Raw genomic sequence first — 21,461 nt, forward strand, 5'->3', positions numbered from 1 at the left:
AACTTAAATCCAATAATTGATATCATTTTTTGCAATTTTGGAGTACACTGGGTAGGAGCTAATTCAATTCCCGTTTGACAGGTTTAGGTTAATGTTGGATTATTGGGTTTTCAGTACATTGCTCCTTATGAAGAATTATTGAGCTCCCTCAGATGGGCAACGATACAAAATTTAGAGCTGCAAGGTTCAACTTCGGTAACACAAAAGTACCGATTTACGAGCGCATCTGTAAACCTGCCGAAGGTTAGCTTACGCAATGCATTGCATCGAATGGCTTAGTGTCAAAGTCTGCTCGGTGCTAGCAGCCTTCCCCTACATGGTGACAAAATTGTGGGGTCCTACCCAGCTCGCGCGGAACCATCGCAGCCAGCGACGAACACCACATCACCCCCACGCAAAGATGAGCCCGCTCGATTACGACGCGGGGTGGGCCTACCCCAGCTCACACCTCATGCTTTGCCCCACGCGCTAGCCAATCGCCAAGAAGCGAACGGTGGTACCGGCGCAGTTGTAAAATGGGTGCAAATGGTGATGCAACTACGCGGCCCGGTCGATTGCCGTCGATGGCTGCCGGCTAACCTCCGGCTGCTCCTACATCGGAAGCAGTGTGCAAAAAAAAAAAAAAAAACGGGGTATAATACCTTTAGATCCTTGCTACGCTCCCCTTGCCGGTGGTGTTTCGAATGCGAACACATACACCTCCGTAAATCCACGCCACGGTTTTGCCGGGCGTTTGGAACTTTATTCAGGTGGGCCAGAACGGAGAAGAAGGCGTATTGCAATACGCAAATGACGAGGGATGTATATTGTGTTACCAATCGTCTTTTTGCGTCTTGCCTGGTGCTCAGTTCCTCCCGTGGCTTACACGTGTGGCATATAAGAGCTGCATAGGTACACCTCCGGCATGTGTGGATGTGTGGAATCAATTTAACTCCTTTGGCTTCCCATTAGCCCACAAACGCGATTAACACCGTCTAGGCTCTGCATTTCTACATGTGACTGTGGAAAGGCTGTACAGAATAGAATAGATATTACATTTCCTTGCATTTTCTCCAAACCCAGATACCAAGGTGTAGAGATCAGGAATAGGACACAGGAATAATTAAAACAAAAAGAGGAAAATACATTAAAAATATGAAAAAATTAAATAAGGGAGTAAAGCGGTAGGATTCGTCAAAATCATCTACGTTAACGTTCAATTTGAGTACCGATAATGCAAGATAATAGTAACAAAGGAAAATAAATCAAGCAAGAGCGAAAACGAAAAAGGGGCGGGCGAGAAAGCACGGAAAAAAGGAAATGGTGGATACCGGATCGTCAGTCTTGTGATTGATCTGAACCAGAAAGCAGCAAAACCAAAAATGCAGAATTCGGCGAGCAGAAATCACCACACAAGGAGGGTTTGAAAATGTGAATTTTTGCTACATTCTATGTTCAATATCAGTGTAATTTAGTAGCTACACAAATCGACCGGACGACCGACTGCTAGCGATGCATAATTCATGACAAAATCGTTCACAGACAGCAAAAAAGACGCTTCGAAACGTAGCAAACTCCATCGATAATCACCATAGCTCGTATCAACCAAGTCATTTTTTGTAGATTTTTTTTTTAACACGAACGTCCCCACTTTACATTCCATTCTGACCGTAAGCAGTGACCTCAGCGACCAATGTTTTTTTTATTACAATGAATTGATTAAAGCATATGGATGTTTTTTTTTGTGTTGGAATTCTTTTAAAATTGGTAATTTTACTTTTTACAGCTTTTGTGGCTGCGTTTGTGTTAAAGTACAGTTTAGAAACTTTATAGCATTGTTTATTTTGAGGAAATCAAACAACCCGTTAAAATTACCCCGAAACTACCCACAATCGTAATAAAAATGTCCTCTCCTACAAATGTCATTTCATGATGATCCTAACTGTCAGTTTGAAATGTTTGTAGGGCTCAAGTTAGATTTGACATATCGGCGCTAGCGTTAACCGATCTTAGCTGTGTACACCTTGTTTACCAGCCCTGCGGTGTGCACTGGTGAAGATAGCACAGGAACAAGAAGAGCAATATCTAGTAGCCGGTGCGCGAACGATTGTGAGACAGAGTTTCAGATCAGAAGAAGCTGTATAGGATTGATTTAGCAAAGAACTTGTTGTATTGAAAAGAGAACGTCAAAATGAACCAACAGCAGCAAATAGAAATGCTACTGCAAGTGCACCGGTGCGCCAGGAAGGTTATGGTACGTTAGTGGAGAGAAAACAAACAGGGGGATCGTTGCTGAAGGGACTAATCTGAGGCCATAGCGCTTCCGCATACCCCGGAGCGCTTTCAGCAATGGAGAGCAGATATCTTCCGTTTAGGGTTGTTTCGCCTAGTTTCTTGCGCTTCCGGTTAGCTTAATTTGGTGTCCGGCTTATTAGTGTATTTCGTTTCAAGTCAAAGTCAACTTCCAAGACGTCCCAACTCACAAGCTGCGCTGTGTAATTTTAATCAGCGTGAGATCTGGGCTTGCTTTGATATCGCTCGTCGTGAGGAATGCTGTTGAGTGGCAGCGGCCCGGAAAGTCAACCTCAGCAAGAATAGTGAACGCATTCCAGAAACGCAGCTAACAAACGAGTACACTCATCATTCTCTTTGTTTAATTGTTTTCGTTATCTGTCGTTTGTTGCAGGATTTGCAGAATGAAGTCGCCGCTCTACTGGAGTTCCGTGATCTGGTTATTGAAACCTTTCCCGATCTTAAATCGAAGATGGCTTCCTCAGCGGCGAACAGTACCCTTACCGGTCTACCATCGACCTCATCCCTGGGGAGTCGGTAAGTGTAGGCCGCGAGCGCCTGGCAGCTTCGATTACATTACTGCCGCGTGTAACCAACCATATCTAATGTCTCTTTGTTTTCGTCCTCTTTCCTTGCCCTGGCAGACGTGAGTGGGAGCCGGGAATACGGATCCGGCGCAAACTAACGCCGAAGGAGGTGAGCTGCACGGATGTCGGTGGCACGGGCGGCAGCAGCAGTAGTATAGGCGGGAGCGGTGCCAACACCAGTACCGCGATCATTCCGGGCACTGTGGGCGATGGGGGCGGTCCGTCGGCGGGCAGCGCTAGTGCTACCGGCCCGGCTACGGCCACCACCGGAGCCGGTGCAACGAACGTGTCCGACCTGGGCCATCATCATCACCACCACCAGCATCAACAGCAGCAGCAGCAGCAGCAACAGCAGCAGCAACAGCAGCAGCAGCAACATTCGTCGTCCTCGCTGATTCGCAGCCGAAGCAACTCCCATAGCGGTAAGAAGGAACCAAAGAGCGGTGAAGGCAACAACGGCAGTGTGATACAGGATTCGGGCTTCTCGAACGAGACGTCCTCCTCGAAGGAGACGCACAGTGCGGCCTCCTCGACGAGCGGTGCCGTGCAGGTAAGCATGTGAAGGGCGCTTCTCGCTGTGTAGCTTTCTTCGACTAACGTTGCCTCCGCTCTTGTGCACTCTCTTCTAGGGAACGCTCATCCTGCCCACGGCAACCAACCGGCTGGCGGCGGAAACTGGCGGCGAGCTGTGGAATCTGCTCGATGTGATACATAGGAAGAGCAGCCGGCTCCGGGAGGAGGTCGAGCTGCGCCTGGAGCGGGAGCGACCTAGGGGAACAACCAATTTAGCTATTAGTAATCATCATGCAACGGCGCTGCATCACCACCGCCACCATCATCAACTTCATCACCATCTGGCGCAGGGGGGTAGCGTCGCTGGCGCCGCCGCCGCCGCCGCCACTGCTGTGGTGGGTGGTCCGGATGACAACAACATCATCATACACCACAGCAATCCGGCCGCTGGTGCGTCGAGTGGGACGACGCTGGTGCCGGTAACGTCGTCCAGCAGCAGCAGTAGCAGCAGCAGCAGTGTCACCGCGACGACGGTGGTGGTATCGCCCGGTGGTGCACCGGCCACCACCACCACCAGCACCGTCGCTGGCAAAAGCTTCCACCATCAGCACCAGCCGGACGGTACCGATCACGATGTACAAATACTGCGCAAGGAGCGCGACCGTCTGCTGGACAAGCTGTCCGAGTACGAGGCGGAAAAGCTGGCCGGCTGCATCCAGATGGCCAAGATGCAGGCCGAGCTGGACAAGCTGACGGTGGCGCGCGACCCGCACCACCAGCAACTGGCGGTGGTGGCCAACAGTCAGAAGCAAGAGCTGAGCAGCAAACTACATGATCTCCATCTGCAAACTGTAAATAGAAGTGCGTCTAGGTAAGTGTTTCGGTTAGGTGCACCTTTCACCTCTCCCCCCTGCTTATTTTAATAAAAATTTTGTCTCTCTCCCTCTTTATTTCAGTTCACCCGAGACTATTAAACAGCCGGCGACCGTATCGCAACAGCAGCAAACGTCACCGCAGCTACTTAAGACGATGGCGCGGTACCGCAAGCCGTCGGACGAGCCGGCGGACCCGCTGACGGGCGGTGACCCGGTGCTGCCGGGCGACGACCACCACCTCGGCACGGAGGTGGACACGCGTGCGGTCGGCTGGCTGGACGGGTTTCTCGGGCTGCCGTGGGTGCCGCGGGTCCGCTCGCTCGACTCGAAGAAGATCGCCGCCATCCTGCTCGAGACGAATGTGGTTGGGCTGCAGCGGCATCTGCTGACGATGACCGTACAGAATCAGGTAGGACATATGCTAGACATGTTTGTGGGCTTTTGGTAATTGCTGTTGTGCAACAGTGCACGCAACAAAGCGCGCCAGTAGGTGACGATCGACGGGGTAGGTCGACTCTGTTTGTTTTTTTTTTTCTTTTCATTTCCGCATAAGTTCGGGATCGTGAACTCCGCCGCTACTGTATAATTTTATTCTAAAAAAAAAACCCGCCTGCCCCGTTGCGCGTATCCCGTATGCGGAGGGGTTTACGTGTCACTAACGGATTGTGTGTTAGGGGCTTCTACCGCCTTGCCGCGGGTTATTAATGCGTACCATTACCGCTAGAATCGAGGGCCAGCGAGCCGCAACGAACCAATTCCAACTGGTTTGTGTGCACTGTGCGGTCCATTTTCGGGCACTGTGTTAGACGCGCAGGTTAGCAACCTCTCGTTGTTGAATTCATTTTTTTTTTAAATAATTTCCACAACCACATTCCACGTATGTGAATCCGTGGTGCATCCGTGTATCTGCAGTGATTCTCAAAGCGATCCCTACCAGTGGACGATAAGAATGAAACAGTTCACAGATTGGTCACCGTTGTCGGATTAAATTTTATGCAAATTTTATGATTTTATGAATTTTATGGGAAGCAATGGTCTATCCGTGTGCGTGCCCTGCTGGGTCGTTTTACCTGCCTGCCTGGTATGTTGTGTTGCCCTGCTGATGGGTGCTTTGTTCGCGATTGGGTTTGCCAATCATGGCGATAGTGGCAGGTGTGGCCCCGAGGGCCGGTCATTGGTCGAAATGTCCCGCTTAGAGTGCTGCCTTATTGTGCCCTAGAAACTTCCACTGGCGATGGAATTGCATCGAAGCGGTATTGCTACCTTTTGCCTGACCGGACCGTTCAAAAAGATCATCTATTATTCAATTCTATTCAATCATTTAACCCCCTTCCCCTCTGTACGGGGTGTGGACACTGCTGTGTGGTAAAGTTCTTCCGCACCGAGCACAACCCCTTTGTGCCACCTGTGACGTCAGCAGCGCTGTGCAGAAGGTGACGAGCTTTTTGAAAATAGTTCTTTGGGCGCATGGACGCATATGAAGAGCGAAATGAAATTCAAATCCCACCTCAGCCGGTCTGTGACATAGACGTCTGTCCCAGCCCTCTTCAAAGTGCTATTTTTTTTTTCGTGGGGAGAGTGGAGAACGATCGTTACATTGTACATTGTGTTAAAAATTGCGCGCACCCATTAGGCCGTGACTGCACGTGGTTGCCGCACGCATCCGGTTTTGCCGCTCACGCGAACGGCTGTGAGAGGCAGGCACTGGAAAAAAAAGGGTCCATCAGCATCATGAGGTGTGTCCCATAGCCTCACCCCGGTTAATCATCCTGATTGTGTGATGTGTTGTGAGCGCTAAACTGTCTTGGGCCGTGCCGTGTATCCCACACGTTAGCTCAACCCTATCACCGGCCCGATGAATGGTCAGCGAGCAGATCGGTTCCCCTTTCCCTTACCCTCTCAGAAGACCTTCGTTTGGTGTTGGATAGATTATTTGATCGTTACTCGTGTTTTTTTTTTGTTTTGCTATTGTTGCCCTGCTGCCGCCGTTGCTTTGCTAATGTCGTGCTACTTGTTTTCTCAAAATCAAGAGCCCTCACCCGATTAGTCAATCTAATTTGATGGGTGGCCATTTGACGCGGCAAGGCGCTAACGGCAAGGAACGAATCGTAAATGATCGTCGTCGTCGTCGCCGGTGTAACCCCATTATTGTTCTCCTCTCCTTGTCTGTGGTTGGCACGTCGTCGTTTGCCCGAACAGAAAAGGCATGGAATTAAGTGAATGGGTGAAATTTAACAAGACAATTTCGGGCTCGAAACGAACTGGGCTGATTAATTGTTAGCACTGTCGGCGAATCCAAATGGGGGAGTGAGTGAGTGGGATGTCTTTCTTTAGAGTTTTTTTTGGGGTCGTTTTTTTTGTTGGTTGCATCTCTATCGCCGAACGATTTGTTACACAGTGACTAATTCAGCAGCTCTGGTAACCTCAGCTGAAACCGATTTGTTCCTACACTAAGTGTAGAGCTCGCTTAAGAGATACAGCTTGGCCGTCATAATGAGGAATTCAAACATATTTCATGATAGTGTACGAATGATGGTCTCATACACCTTCTCTCGAGAGCAACAACAACAAAAGGAACTAATCAGTTTGGTAACGCATTCAAGCACATGGAACAGCCGCTAAAAAAGGGAACCAGAAACACGTGACCATGTGGTGCGAATTACCGTTCGATGGCGCAAACAGTTGCAAAACAAAAAAATGCTAACGGGAAACACCCATTGCTTTGCCCTTGCTTTGTAGCTTAACAGGCCTATTTTTGTTGTTGTAAGCGATGCATTGTAGCTTCTTTTGCTTTTAACGTATTTTTTTTATCGCGCGTTCGTCGCTTCGTCGTTGCGAGGTTCGTTTCGGTGAAGAATAGGGAAGGAAAAATAAGATAATGCTTTGCCTAGTGTAGTAGGTAGCAGATTGCAATAAATTAAGTTATGTGCGTCCCATTGTGCGTCGTTAAAAAATCATCAACCTCACCAGCGTCCTAGACGATCACACCCTTAAAGCGTGTTTAGCTTTCCATTTCGCTCAATTTCCCATTGCACGTGTGTTGCGCCACGGGGAGCAGCGCCAATAATTAAGCAACCGGTGGAGCCGAGCACACAACACACGAAAACCATTTCCTTTAATTGTTGATCATAATTTCGCGTATCGAAGTTCGAGAAGCAATAATCGGTACATTAGCTAATAGCAACCCGCTACCCTACCCAACTGGGATGACTTGGAGTGACTCAGATACTTTGCGGCGTCCAGTGGGATTTAACATTTGAAGTCATACTTCAACCCCATCGGGGACAGGTCAGTGTCCCGTTGAGGGAATTTCTTCCCGAACCGTCATCTAGTTTAAGTGGCGCGACATCAAAGGCGATGCATCGGCGCGCGTAGGTGGTGGTGGATTCATTTTAATGGAATCACTTTCGCTCTAACGTGTCCCAACTAAGAAGGTGGAAATGGAGAAACTTTGTTGGAGAGATGACAGTAAAGGCTGCCAATCAAATCGAAATGGCGCCGGTCCGCAATCGGGAAGCATAAGCTAGACGGGACGAAGGAGTAGATAGGTATAGAGATAATGGTTTGAAAATGTAACTAATTGATAGAGTTGATCGTAGCTCCATTTCCGTCTAGAGCTCCCAAGGGAAGTCACAGCTGACTGCAATGTGTTCCCATCGATTGCTTTTTCGGTTAGATGCACAGTGAAGTTTCCTAAAGGGGCGACTCCTAGAGCTTACAAAGACTATCATCTTTGGGAAACTAAATCAGGGTGTAGTTATGGAGTATCCAAGACACCAAACGTTCAAATAAGATCGTCTTTGATTGTTGATTTGAATATTTCTGTGAACTTTGATTCTTGAAGTCATGTTAGGGAGTCTAGGCGCCTAATACTCTAGACAGACATGAAGGCCTATGGATATTTTTGAGATTTGAACCCACGATGGGCATGTTGTTAAGTCTAGTTGACGATTGTACTACGGGACTGCTCCAATTATCCATCTTACTCCATCTTAAACTTTGAGAAATTAGGAGACTTCGAGAGCTTTGAGAGTAATTCTTGAAGAGACTTGACTGCATTCATGGCAAGAACCTGCCCTTGTTCTACTTTTTTCAAACCATACAGAAGAGATTATGTGTGGAACATCTTCCAGTAAAAAAGTTACTGCAGGCAAAGCAGTTTGTGCTCTTAAAGCTCTCTGTTCTTGTTGTTTTTAGTGTAGTCAACCGGCTAGGATCGCTGAGTAACGTTTACTAAACCTCTTTCTTCTTCTCACAGATATTACAGCAACGGTTGGATCAGGCGACCCGGTCGCGCATTACCCTAAAGGAGCGGCTCGAAAAGTCGAAGGAAGACGTAGACGATCTACGGTTTCAGGTAAGAGAAGCAAGAGGTGGCCCACGAACGCAATTTTACAATTTCCTTTTTTTCAATGCCTTTTAGCTGAAGGAGAAATCGATCGAACTCGAAGGTACCAAGGCGCAGCTGCGTGTGATCGAGTCGAAGTCGACGAGCAAATCGGTGCCGTCGTCAACGGTCGGCAGCCCGGAGCGGACCGCCGCCTCCGTGTCGTCGTCCTCGCCGCCACCGCCCACCTCGCCGATGCTGTCCGCGTCGCACACGCACCCGCAGCTTCATCATCACCACCCGCACCACCACCACCACCATCACCATCATCCCCACATGCTGCTGGGGCTGCGGGGCGAGAGCGGGCCGCGCCTGCTGCAATCGTCCTCCCAGGTGTCGACGCCCTCCATGAAGGCGATGACGCCGGTCGCGATGGATGACATCGTTGGGCAGCAGCAGCAGCACAACAGCAGCACCGAGTCGACCCAGGATCAGCCCGACCGGGACGGCAGCATAGGGGCGGCGGGTGGTCGCCTCTTGCTACATCAAACTCCTCCCCAGCAGCAGCAGCTGCAGCAGCAGCAGCAACCACCGGAGACGCCCCGTCGCCGACCGTCAAAGATACCGCTGCCCGGGACGAAGGGTTCGGCCGCACCGAAACCCCCGACCGGGCGCAACTTTTCCGCCACACCTACCCCGACCACGCCGACCGCACCGGTCCAGCGTCCGCTCGGCGGTGGCTCGTCCGGACCGCCGTCGAACCGTAGCCTCACCAAGAGCACCGGCAGCCTGTACGTAAAGTCAACCGACACGGCCAGCTCGTTCGGCCAGCAGCAGCAGCAGCAGCATCAGCACCATCACCATCACCAGCAGCAGCAACCGCCGCAACCGATGGCCCGGACGCGCGACACGACCAGCACGAGCAGCGGCAGCCTGTACCGGGCCGACTCGGCGCTCAGCTGGCGCACCAGCAAGGACACGCCGTCGCTGGAGAAGTCGCGCTCCTCCTCGATACCGGTGTCGGCCGCTGGCAGCAAGGGCAGCAGCAGCACCAGCGGCTCAGCGCCACCGTCCTCGCCCGCCGCCAGCACGCGCACGTCGATGGGGATGCCGCCGCCGCCGCCGGTCCCGCCGTACGGGATCGTGTGCTCCTCGCCGCAGCCGCGCGCCAAGCGCGACAATCTCACCAGCAAGGTGAAGAACTGTGATTCGCTGTCCCGGTTGCAGTCGGCCCAGGTGTCCACGTACGGGGTGCTCGCGACCGGCAGCAGCAGCAGCACCGGCGGGCAGCAGCTGAGCAAGTCCGGCTCCCGCAAGGAGCTTGGTGCCGCCAGCCCGGGCAGCGGGCCCCCCGAGCGCAAGGGAAGCACGGCGGGCGGTGGTGTCGGCGGTGGCAGCACCGTCCTGCGCCACGCCTCGACCGCCTCGATCGGGTCGACCGGCCAGTCGGACGATTCGGCCTCGGTAACGGCGTCCACCAGCACCACCACTACCACCACCACCAGCAGCAGCAACGTGAAGGTACGCAACCGTAGCTGGCTGAACTGGCTGAAGATGTAAACGCCACCCTGCTCCCGCCAGCCACCGGCCACCCCCACCTGAATGCATGACAGTGGGGGATGGAGACGAGGGAACGGGCGGGGTGTGTGTATGTGTGCGCGTGTGTGTGGATACGGAAGTGACAGAACGGGACGGTCGTCACCACACACCTCCTTTCATCACCATTCCAAAACCACTCAGCAAAACACCATCTTCACCTTCACCAAACCACCGCCACACAACCGACACCACCATCATCTCAACCGCGCGAGTGTCCGGCTGGAGTTTTCCCGCTGTAGTGCAGAGGACATCAGCCAGAGAGAGATAGAGAGCCAGAGATAGAGAGAGAGAGGGAGCGATAAAAGGGAATGATTTGAGGAGGGAAACCCCCAGCAGAAAGGAAACAAGCACGCGTGCGGCACTGTGTGTTTGTGTGTATGTGTGTGTTTGCTCTCCCGTTTTTGTTTAGTTTATGTTAATAAGTTTTCTGCCTCTTCTTCTTCTACTTCTTCGTCTCCCTACGATCTACTGCTTCCTGCGGCACGTCTCGCGGCCCTTTGGGTCGCGGCTGTGCTTGTGCTCGCTTTCGGCAGCTGCGTAGCGGCAGGGTTAGGACAGCTTAGCAAAGAGGGGGGGGAGGGGGGCGATGTCCTCTTTACCCCGCTTTACCCTCTCTTATCGTATCGCTTTAGCGCCCTCGAACGTACAAGAGCACAGCATGTACACACCTTACTCCGGGTTGGGTGGGTTTTTTCGCGGTGCATTCCAGTGCAGGGTTGCGTAAAACAGGACAAAACTGGAGGGCCAAAAGATTTTAGCGTATTGCGTATTTACATTCCAGCGGATGTGCTGTGCCCACTCCCCCCCCCCCCCCCCCACTTCCAGGAACTGGCGGGAACGATCTAGGGAGCCAACTTTCTGTTGCGTTCGTTTCGGTTTGACACTCTTTTTTTCTCGTCCTTTTTCTCTCTTCCTGTTTTGCACGTTTCACCCAGTGTTCTTTGCAGTCTCCCCCCCCCCCCCCCCTTTTAGTTTGACTATAGTAAGTTTGTGTTCGTCTCTGTTTGTTTGTGTCGCAGCTACAGCTCCAATTAAAACACCATTACAAACAATTGTTTTCCTTTTGCGTCTACTATTTCCGTTGCGAATGTGCGTGTGTGTGTGTATTGAATGTTTGAGATAGTTGACTGTGTGTGTGTGTGTTTGTGTGCGTATCTGAGCTGAGTTTTTGGAGATGTGTGGGTCGGCAGGGATGGGGGAAAACCGTGGGATTTCATTTTTTTTTGTGTGTGTTCGTGTAACGGCAACCGGGAAGGGCGGTTTTGTGTACGTCATTAAGCGCATGCATGATGTGTGTTTTTGTTGTATTTTACTCTACCGAGCCTGCCACATGTGTTGTGTGTGTGTGTGTGTCTGAACTTTCTAATTCTCTCTAAAAAAAAAACAAAACAAAATGCGTGACCCCGAGTGTCCAAAGCTGCCCCCGTGAGTCAGCAACGAGATATCACCCGTACCCCAAAAGCGCAATGCCTTAAAGATAATGTGGCAGCGAGCGGCAAAAGTTGCGGAGCAAAACACCTCAGAAAGAGAGATACAGTGAGAGCGATTCAGAGAGAAATAGTGATGCAATCCTCCGCTCCAGGATACACTGCCCAGAGTCTTTCGGCTGTTTGGCTGGGCAAGCAAAACGCCGTCCATGCTAAAGCGCCGACCAAGTGAGGAAATGTTACACAACTACTGATCGGCAGAGTGGACGGACGGCAAGCAGCAACGACCAGCAAGGGCAACAGTGATGCTGAAAACACGGACATGCGCCGACGGTTCCTGCTGCGCCCCACCGTTCGCATACCGGCCACAGCGAGGCCAACTGCGCCCGACTACTACTACTAGCATTTTCTACTACCCATTACTACTACTACTACTACCACTACTACCCACTACTACTACTAGTGCTACTACCACCGCCACCACCACCACCACCACCAAGAACAGCAACAACCACCAACCACTACTACTACTACTGCCATTCCTCTAGCGCGTGTGTGGTAGCCTACCTGTTTCTTCTTGTTTCGTAAGTCCTCTTATTTTGTTTCATTTTTGTATTTTTGTTTTCGATTTTTGTTTTATTTTTCGTTACCCGTTTTGTTGTTGTGTTTTCTTTCCACATCCTCTCACCCAACCCTCTAAACCCTATCTCCGAGCGCAAAGGGCAAAAATGACCACGTTTGTTCCCTGTTTTGGTTTTTTGCCTTTCAAAATATTTCATTCTATTCCATCCATTACCCTACCACCCTTTTCCTCACACCCACAGCACTCCGTTTCTGCTCCCTCTCTTTCTCCCTAAAAACTGGGCCGAATTTCCATTTTGGTGTTTAGTGTGTGTGTGTGTGTGTACAGTACTCTCGACAGCTTTTCACCCCACTCCATCTTGCATTCTTGGTTTCCGTAGCGCTTTTTTTGTTGTTGTTCACTACTTTAACTCTCATTGTACAATCAACTTTCAACCAGCTGTTTGTACACGAATTTTCAACTTTCTTCTATTCACCCTTCACTTTACATCTTCTATTCCTCACCACTGCTCTGTTTTCTGCAATCGATTTTTTTCCGCCATTTTCTCACCCAATGCGTCCCAATTCTTTGTATACATTTTTCTGCACCCTTTTTTTCCATCATCCACTTTACATCTTCTACCTCTTTTTACATTTTTATTCTTCCACACTCATGCGCTATCTGTTTCCATTCGTCTGTCCTTTCCCTCACCGTCACCATACTTTTTCACCCATTTCATGCGTTTTGGATATACGCTTGGTAAAGCATTTTGTGGCTGGCTTTTAGTTGGTTGGTTTTCTTTTTTTCCATTTTTTAGTTTTGGTAATAGTGTTGCCATGTAGTAGTAGCATCCCGTCATTTGTTTTAAGTTTTGCGCATTTATCTTCATTCCAGCTTGTGTACTAGGTTGGGGTCTTACGATTTCAGTAGTCACCACCACCATCACGTGTTTTCGTATGTGTGTGTGTGTGTGTGTATTTGTGCTGCATTGTTTTTAGTTTCATTCATGCCTCATTCATCATCACTTCACCCTATTGCTTGGCAGCTAGACCAAGAAACAATACCGTAATCCCACCAACAAAGGGCAACATAGTTGTAGCAGTATAGACAACTGTTTAAGAGAGACATTTTGTGTGATGTCTAAAAGATATTTTCTTGAGCTCAATTTGCAAAGAGATTTGTCGTATGATATGAACAGAAGTGCAGAATGCTCTGCAGCTGCTTCCTTAAACTTAGCGAGAGCAAATGACTCGAGAAGGTTACAGTTTAGTACATTCATTGCCATACAAGACTAGCTGACATTACTGCCGCCTTCCGAATTGCCACTTTCAAAGATTTGCCCATTGTACGTACGGATAAGTAGTGCTCTAGTGTTAGTTATCTCGAACCTACCGCAGTAGAACAAACGTTTTCCCCCTTCCCTATACCATCCCAACGTCCCTCACTAATACCAAATCAGGCTCACTTGCTCATCCCTATCTCCCATCATCATGTTCGGATCATTATTTCCTTTCGTTGAATATGGTGGAGAACGTGTACTTATCTGTTCCAATTGGTACGATTACTATGAATGTTATGTATGTATGTATGTGTGTGTGTGTGTGTGTGTGTGGTTGAGAGTGTTTGTGTGTTGAGTGTATACAATTCATACAATTCATTGTTTTTGTTCTTACTTATCAGTTCCATCATTTGTTTGTATTTCTATTTTAAGAAGAGCATAACAAAATTACAAAATTCATAACGTTATGTCTCTAACATATGTCTCATGTCTGTTGTGTTTATAGTTTTGTTTTACTTCATTTCTGTTATCGGTTGTGTTATCTACCTTGACCTTCTTGACGGACGTTTGCGAAAAAAAAAGTGTATATAATATTTTCAGGACATTTAATCCGTTTTTCCAATTTTGTTTTTGGGCTCGAACTCACATTCTTGAAAATTGAAAAATGAACATCGTGGCTCCAAGTATGTTATGTACCTCCACTATGAAGTTTGAAGATGTTCCATGGTGGTCGCAAGTGTTTTGGATGAAGTTTGAAGATGTTTCTTGGAGGTCCCAAATATTTAATATACCTCCACTGTAAGATGGAAGATGTGCTATTGTGGTCGTTAGTATGTTGGATGACTTCATTAAGCAGCTAGGGATGAGGATGTTGCAGGGTTATACCAGGTATGTTGGATGCCCTACTATGAGGTTGAAAGATGTTTTATGAAAGTTTCAAGTTTGTTGGATGCTCCAATATGAAGTTTGTAGATGTTCCATGGTGGTCGCAAGTGTTTTGGAAGAAGTTGGATGATATTCCCTGGAGGTTCCAAGTATCTGGGATACCTCCACTATGAAAATGGAAGATGAGCCAAGGTGGATCCGAGAATGTTGGAAGATGTTGGTGACATCTTCTGCAGTTCGCAGCTCTATGCAAAACGTAAAGTGGTCTAACTAATCGGCTCTACCTCGTTGAAGTAAAAGAGAGTGCAAAACAAACCGCAACCCCAGTTCATTGCAAGCACTTGCAGATGTGTTACAGACTGGGCGGAACCGCTGGTTCCTCTCGTTGCTCGCTGACTCAACTATTGAACCCCGGTCCCATTAAACCGGAGACCAGGACAGTGCTGGACAATCGGGAGTCATCGTATTGAGCCTCTTCGATGTGTGGTGATTAACCTTGTAATATATGTGTTTGTATTTGTGCATGCATGTATGTTTTTTTTTTTTGTTAATCTTTTCAAACACAGAATAAGAGCTGACCGTTGCAACCAGAATAGTAAATGAAGCGCTGTATTGTCATCATCATCTCCACACCAGCAGAAAGCACTATAAACCCACCGACTGCAGTAACTGAATTACTGCACTACCTTCCCCTCCGAGTTCGGTTTTTGTAGCATATTATTGTTGGGTGGATTCTCTGGTAGATCTTAACATCCGGTAGTTGGCTAATGGGTAGTTTTAGTACCACACCAAAAACTCACATAAACACCCAAACACTCATCCACCATCTTAACATCTTCATGGCAATTGAAAAACAACCCCCTTTTCATCATCCACACACTTAACTCCCTTCCGCTTGCACTCAGTTATGCTCTCATCGCGCGCACCAAGAGTTGAAGTGTATTGTTAGCTTCGTGTTTTTTTTAATGGTATCTGTTTTTAGTTTCATTTTGGGAGCTTTTTCTGCACCACTTTGCAAGTAGCGGCTACGAAGCTAGTGTTACGCCAGAACAAGCAAAGAGCGAGCGAGATGAGAGAGGGAGACAGAGAGCATAACCCTACATCCTTTCCACAACTGTAATGAAATCCTGTTGTAGTGCAGTACACAAACAAATTAAAAAAGATATATTACACCCATCCCCCCTTCATAACCCTCAAGAATCAACCCCCCCACCACCTCACCCCTTCTCTCCCCTGTTTTGCTATAGCCAATCTCGACCGGCTAGTTTGTTTGTGACTGGTAACTCATTCTATCTCTTTTCGCTCTTCCATTTTTTTCTTGTTCTTCTTTTTCTTTTTCTCTCCAATTCTCACACACCCCCCCACACACACACACACTCGAAAAAAAAAACAGGCGCGAAGAAACAACACATTCCGTTTGGTGAAACCGACACTAACGCCGCTAGCAGTACCGGATCATACAACCCCCGCCATTATCACCACCACCTCCACCACCACCAGCAGCAGCAGCAGCAGCAGCAGTGTGGGTATCCGTTCGCCTCCACCGCCCCTGCCGGGGATTGCCCGCTCGCCGGACATGTACGCGTCCTCGCTGCGGGCCATCGGGCGGGTACGATCGCGCACGGCCACCGGCAGCGCGACCACCGCCCCGAAGACACCGACCACGCCCACCGCCAACGCCCCCGCCGCCACGGTACGGGCCGCCTGCTCGACCTCGGCCCTGTCGGAGCCGCGCCGGGACCTGATCGGCGAGTACCTGGCGGCCAAGAACCGCCAGTCGGCCATACCGCCGCCCATCTTCCACGTCCGCCCGCTCGTACTGCAGGGCGAGCAGCGGCCGCAGCAGCAGCAGCAGCAGCAGCGCCAGATCGACGAGCTGGCGTACAAGCATCCCCTCCTGCTGATGGACACCTCGGACGAGGAGGACGAGCAGGAGCAGAATGCGGGACAGGAGTCGCTGATAGTGCCAAGCCCGAAGCTGGTCGCGTTTCAGTCGCCCGGCAGACAGGGCGAGACGGGACCGGACGGTTGCCGGCTGGTGGGCAGGGTGAACCCGAACATACTGAAAACCTGGGAGCAGCTGGTGGCGGGCGGCATCGGTAGCAGTGCCGCCTGTGCGCACCAGCAGCAGCGGGAGGAAGCGTCACCACGGTGCCACCCGCCCGCCCCACAGCACACCGGCGGCGGCGAGCAGTGTCTCGTGCTCAGCAGCGGCGGCTCGGACGAGGCGGCCAGCGAGCCGGACGAGCGCCAGAGCTGCCTGCTGTACTGTCCCCAGCGGCCACCGCACGGCGAGGAGGAGCTGGTCGAGTTTAAGGTGAACCGGTTGCGGCACGCCGGGCAGGATGATGGGACGGACGGTGGCCGCGGCGAGGGTGCGCCCCTGTCCGTGACGACCACCGCGACGACCGCCCGCAACTCGTCCGACGGTGGGGTCGACTTCTACGACAGCATCGACGCGGTCAGCACGTGCGTCCGGCCGGGCACGAACACCGCCCCGCGGGACGAACCGCCGGTCGGCAGCTACGAGCAGGAGGAGGAGGAGGAGGCGATCGATGCGGGCGAAGCGCTCGCCGAGCTAACCTCACTCGACCGCAAGCGGCTGCTCTGGTCGATCGCGATCGAGTAGAAAGGGTGCGGTTTGCGGAGCTTTCGGCGTCGCGTCGTGTAAATCAGTATTGTATCTCTGTATCTCCCTCCCCCTCTCTCTCTGTTGTCACTCGGGTTTGCGCAGAGAGCGCACAAGCACACAAACACATGCTTTCCTATGCTACTTAGTTTCCTAAGTTGAGCGGTTGGCGTCCTGGGCTTTCGTGCTGCTTTGCGCACGATCTAGTCAGCGCTGACACACACACGCGCGCGCGGAAAAAACAAACTCACTCACACCTTCACCGCGCTGTGTACACGAAACGAGGCAAAGCGGAGGACATTGTGCCCCAAGCCGGAGAGCAGACGACGAACCCTTCAAACGCGTGGCAGCAAAACAAAGAAAAAACGGGGCCTCGCCTACCGACAGACAATCAAAAATACATTCCACCAGGAAACAGAAGGTCGGGGGTCGGGGCGGGGTGGTAAAATGGGGCACTTTTCCGCTGGTCACTTTTGCTGTGTTGATCGTTGCATAATTCAGAAAAGCACGTGTGGTTTGCACTCTTTGGGTAGAGCAGCTTCTAATTTCGATTTTTTAAAAAAAGCTAGCAAACACACACACACACACATGGTTGTCCTTCCACAGAATATGATGGCGGTTTTTAATACGCCTTCGATGACGTCACATTCCAAGGGACGCAAAGCTCGGCTCACTTCATCTCACAATATGTGCATCAGGGTTCGGTCTTGTTTTTTTTTGCTATCCTGAAAAAATGGAGACAATATACACAGCGTCAGCTACAACCCTAAGCAGCAGTTAACGGTCCCAAATTTGGGGGAACACACACACACACATACACATATAGGAAAAACGGAAAATAGACATAGAAAGCACACGCCAGGGTTATGATATTAAATTGGGTAGGACCTATCCTACCGGCAATCTAACGGGTAGAGCGATAGGGATAAAAGAGAGAGAGAGAGAGAGAGAGAGAGAGAGAGAGAAGAAAAAAGAGCAGAAAATAGGAAGAAAAACGGTGGAAATTGGAAACAAATGGAAAATGAAGTATTATGCTTATGAGATATTTTCGTTCGGCTTGCACACTAGAGCATCTGTTTGTTTTGTGCGTCCTTGTTGGTTTAGTTTGGCTTTTTTATTCGTTTTCCTTTAATTCTTCCCTCTTATTTTTGCGTATTATATTTTCTTCTTTTTACATTTGCTTCTGCTTTGCTTATGATGTGTATCTTTCCCTTCCCCCTCCACTCACTCACTTTATTTTCCATCCTTTTTACATCCTTCCATCAACAAAAACAAAAACACAGCGCTCTTTTGGCTGTTGTTATTTTCGCTCTACAAGCCGCTCCGGCCAGGTAAACCGAGGAGGGAGAGCACCGACGACAAACACGTGGCGTATGAGAAGTTGGCCGTCCGGTGGGGAAGGTTTTGTTCGCTTTCCTCATTTTACTTTTTTTTACAAAAACACACACACACAGCGCAAGACACAGTCGACTGCATTCGCAAATCACTACCACGCCGGGTGGCATCCGTTGGCCGACCGAGAGCGAGCGGCGAATGACGCGCAGAAGCAAAAGGAGTGGTGCGGGTGGAGGTGGTGGGGCGAGTTTAAAACAATTATACAAAACAAAAAGCAATGCAAAACAAAAAAAAATTATGCAAACACACACACACACACATACACGTTAAACAAAATATCAAAATAATAGGTGAATATAATGGGTGTAAGTAAAAACGTGTGAAATGAATTCAGATAAAAAAACCAGAAAAGTAAAGTAAGCAAATGAAGCGGAGAAAGATGAGAAACCCGAGAGAAAGAAAGGGAACGGGGGAAAAAAATGCACGTGATATTGAAAGCAAAAATCGGTTACGAACGTAGGCGGGTCTAAACACGCGGGATGATTGAAAGGATTACTTGTATACACTCACACAAACACACAAACACACACACACACATGCAAGTGGTTTCCATGATGTAAATAGATTTATCGCAAAAACAAAAAAAAAACAAAAAAAAACAGCAACGCCCTAACCTCTCTTCCTTAGCGCGGGCAATCGGTGCGCGAAATGGTGGGCAAACAAAAATGGCGGTGAATGTGTAACCTAAACTATAGCAATCCCAGATATACGTGATGCGCGATTTCGTCCGAATTCAAGCGGAAATGATTGAACACTATACATATACATATACATAAAGATAGGCAAGCTCCTGGGAGGGTGCGTGTGCGTTAGGTGGAAGAAGTCATGTTAAACGGCTGCGCAGGCGAGCGCGGTTCAAGTTTGTTTTGGTTTTTTTTTTTTTTTAATATTAGTAGAACATCATCAACAACAACTCATTAGCAGAGAACGAATCACACGAAGACATTATTTAACCAAGCAGCTAGCGGATCGAAGGCGTGTGTAAATGCGGCAAGCACCACGTGGTTAGCAGGCGATCGAAATTGTTGCAAAACGAAAGGAGGGGGCAACTGAAATTGAGGCTTGAGAGCGAGAGGAGAGCGACAAGCAGAGGAGTAACTTGTAGTGCAACTACCCTTACTACCTACTACCTACTACTACTACACGTAATACACTACCAACCCTACTACTATCTACTACCGCGCTCCCACGCTCGTCCTTCCCCCTCTTTCCCGGGTGGATCCGCTACCCTTGGAAGCGACTCTCTATAGACGGGAAAATGTACGGCGTGCGGGAACGTTTAGCAGAAGTAAAACATGAAAATAAGAAAGTGTGAAGAAGGAGAGAAAGAGAGAGAGAGATGAAAGAGGGAGTGTGGAAATAATAGGAAAGCGAATTGATGATTAGTAACCATGATTATTACGGATTACGATTATTATTACTACTAGTGAAACAAAAACATCAACAAAACACACACACACACACCTATACATGGAAACACTCTGCTATAGCGATTATTATTATTAAAATTATTATTATCATGACTATCCGTGTGTAAGGAGCGCTCTCCCGTCAATGGGGTGGGTGGGTGGTGGGGAGGCAAAGCTCCTGTCATCATTATTATCAGTATATGATAGTGGTGATCAATGATGATGACGACGATGCTGGTTATTATTATTATACTATAATTATTACAAACCAACTACTTGCAACACACAGCTCCACGGGAGAAGGCGAGGCGCGTGTGTAACAATTTCAGCTACTGCAGATAGAGAGACAGAGAGTGAAGTGAGTGTGTGTGTGCATCGAGGAAAGGAGTAGGAAAAAAATGCTAGTGGAAAGATAATGTGGGGGGAATTGGGGTTTTTTTTGCGGGGAGGGGGGGGAGGGAAACACGGAAGCACACAACATACCTCATTCAGGCGAGAAACCCGACACAGCCCCACGCGGACGATGCGCGATGGGAGATGAAAGCGCGAACCAGCTGGTGGCTACCGGCACGGGGCGAGAAGTGAGAGGAGAAGGAGGTGTGCTGCTGCCGCCGGGTCCATGTTGAAAGAGAAATCTAGTTATATATTTGAAAATTTCAAATTACAGTTGTGTATTTCAAAGAATTAAAAAGCGACGAACCCGCATTGAAATGTGCGAATGAAAAGAATCGAAATAAAAAGATTTAAAAAATAATATATCAAACACATCTGCTTTCCTTATTTGGCGTTTGTTGGGGTTTTTTTTATTACCTAAAACTAGTCTAATCTAATGTCCTAGTTTTAAAGCTCGTGCGTAGTCAAATGGAAGTCAAATGATTCGAAACTAGAATTGAACTGTCTGCACATTGCGAATAGAGGGGCGTTGTACGAGGCTAAAGTTCTCCTATACTCGTTTTGTAGAAATGTAAGTTGTCTATGAGTTCTGGTTTTTTTCGTCCACTTCAACGCTCAGATCCCTTACTGTAGTACAACGTGGTAATTCCGTTTCATTAATGTAGTAGCTGTTGACAAACTGGCAAGGAAAATGGCAAGGGGCCGAGGCTGTGGTACCCCGGAGTAGTGTTGGGAGATTCGGGATTTGGAAGATTCGAATATTCAATCCCTAGAAAGATTCGATCGCATCGAATACCGTTTGTAGGATTTGAATCCCTAAAAGATTCCTTTGCGATTGGGATTGGGATTCGTTTGCGATTCGATTGGGATTCTGATTGGGATTGCGATTCGTTTGGGATTAGGATTGCAATTCGATTGGGATTGTGATTGGGATTGAGATTCTGATCGCTGATTTTTCCCATCACTACTCCGGAGTGACAACTGATTAGCGACGAAGCTTTGTAGTTAAGTTTGACTCGATATGTGCGGCATAGGAGGTATGATCTGAGCCAGACTATAAGGGGATCCGACAGGCCTGGCTTACTCAGTTTGGCCAACAGGAACCGATGAGCCACTCTATCAAACGCTGCTTTGAGAGCCACGTATACACGGCATCGACCTTGATTGACTTGTTAGGAAAGTCTGACGTTGTAATGGAGAGAACAAGCGACTAAGTGGTCCGATGACCACACAGCAGCACTGCATTTCTTGAGTACCATAGCTGGAATACCATCTAGACCGCAGAATTATGACGGTTTTATTCGTTTTTG

The 21,461-nt window shown here is 49.1% G+C and overlaps 1 protein-coding gene across 7 annotated transcripts in view; it reads left to right on the forward strand.

Annotated features, from left to right (window-relative positions):
- The window catches only part of LOC120951234 (serine-rich adhesin for platelets), an 85,767-nt gene extending 65,969 nt beyond the window's left edge, over positions 1-19,798 (forward strand). For all 7 annotated transcript variants that reach the window (XM_049608726.1, XM_040369860.2, XM_040369938.2 and 4 more), the window contains 7 exons: positions 2,666-2,808; positions 2,916-3,408; positions 3,488-4,242; positions 4,328-4,655; positions 8,505-8,603; positions 8,670-10,094; positions 15,719-19,798. In XM_049608726.1, the coding sequence (XP_049464683.1) occupies positions 2,666-2,808; positions 2,916-3,408; positions 3,488-4,242; positions 4,328-4,655; positions 8,505-8,603; positions 8,670-10,094; positions 15,719-16,954 (4,479 nt within the window). In that variant the 3' untranslated portion in view covers positions 16,955-19,798. The remainder of the gene's footprint in view (positions 1-2,665; positions 2,809-2,915; positions 3,409-3,487; positions 4,243-4,327; positions 4,656-8,504; positions 8,604-8,669; positions 10,095-15,718) is intronic.
- Positions 19,799-21,461: the final 1,663 nt, after the last annotated feature.

Source organism: Anopheles coluzzii, chromosome X (assembly GCF_943734685.1).
Source record: "Anopheles coluzzii chromosome X, AcolN3, whole genome shotgun sequence".
NCBI lineage: Eukaryota > Metazoa > Arthropoda > Insecta > Diptera > Culicidae > Anopheles > Anopheles coluzzii.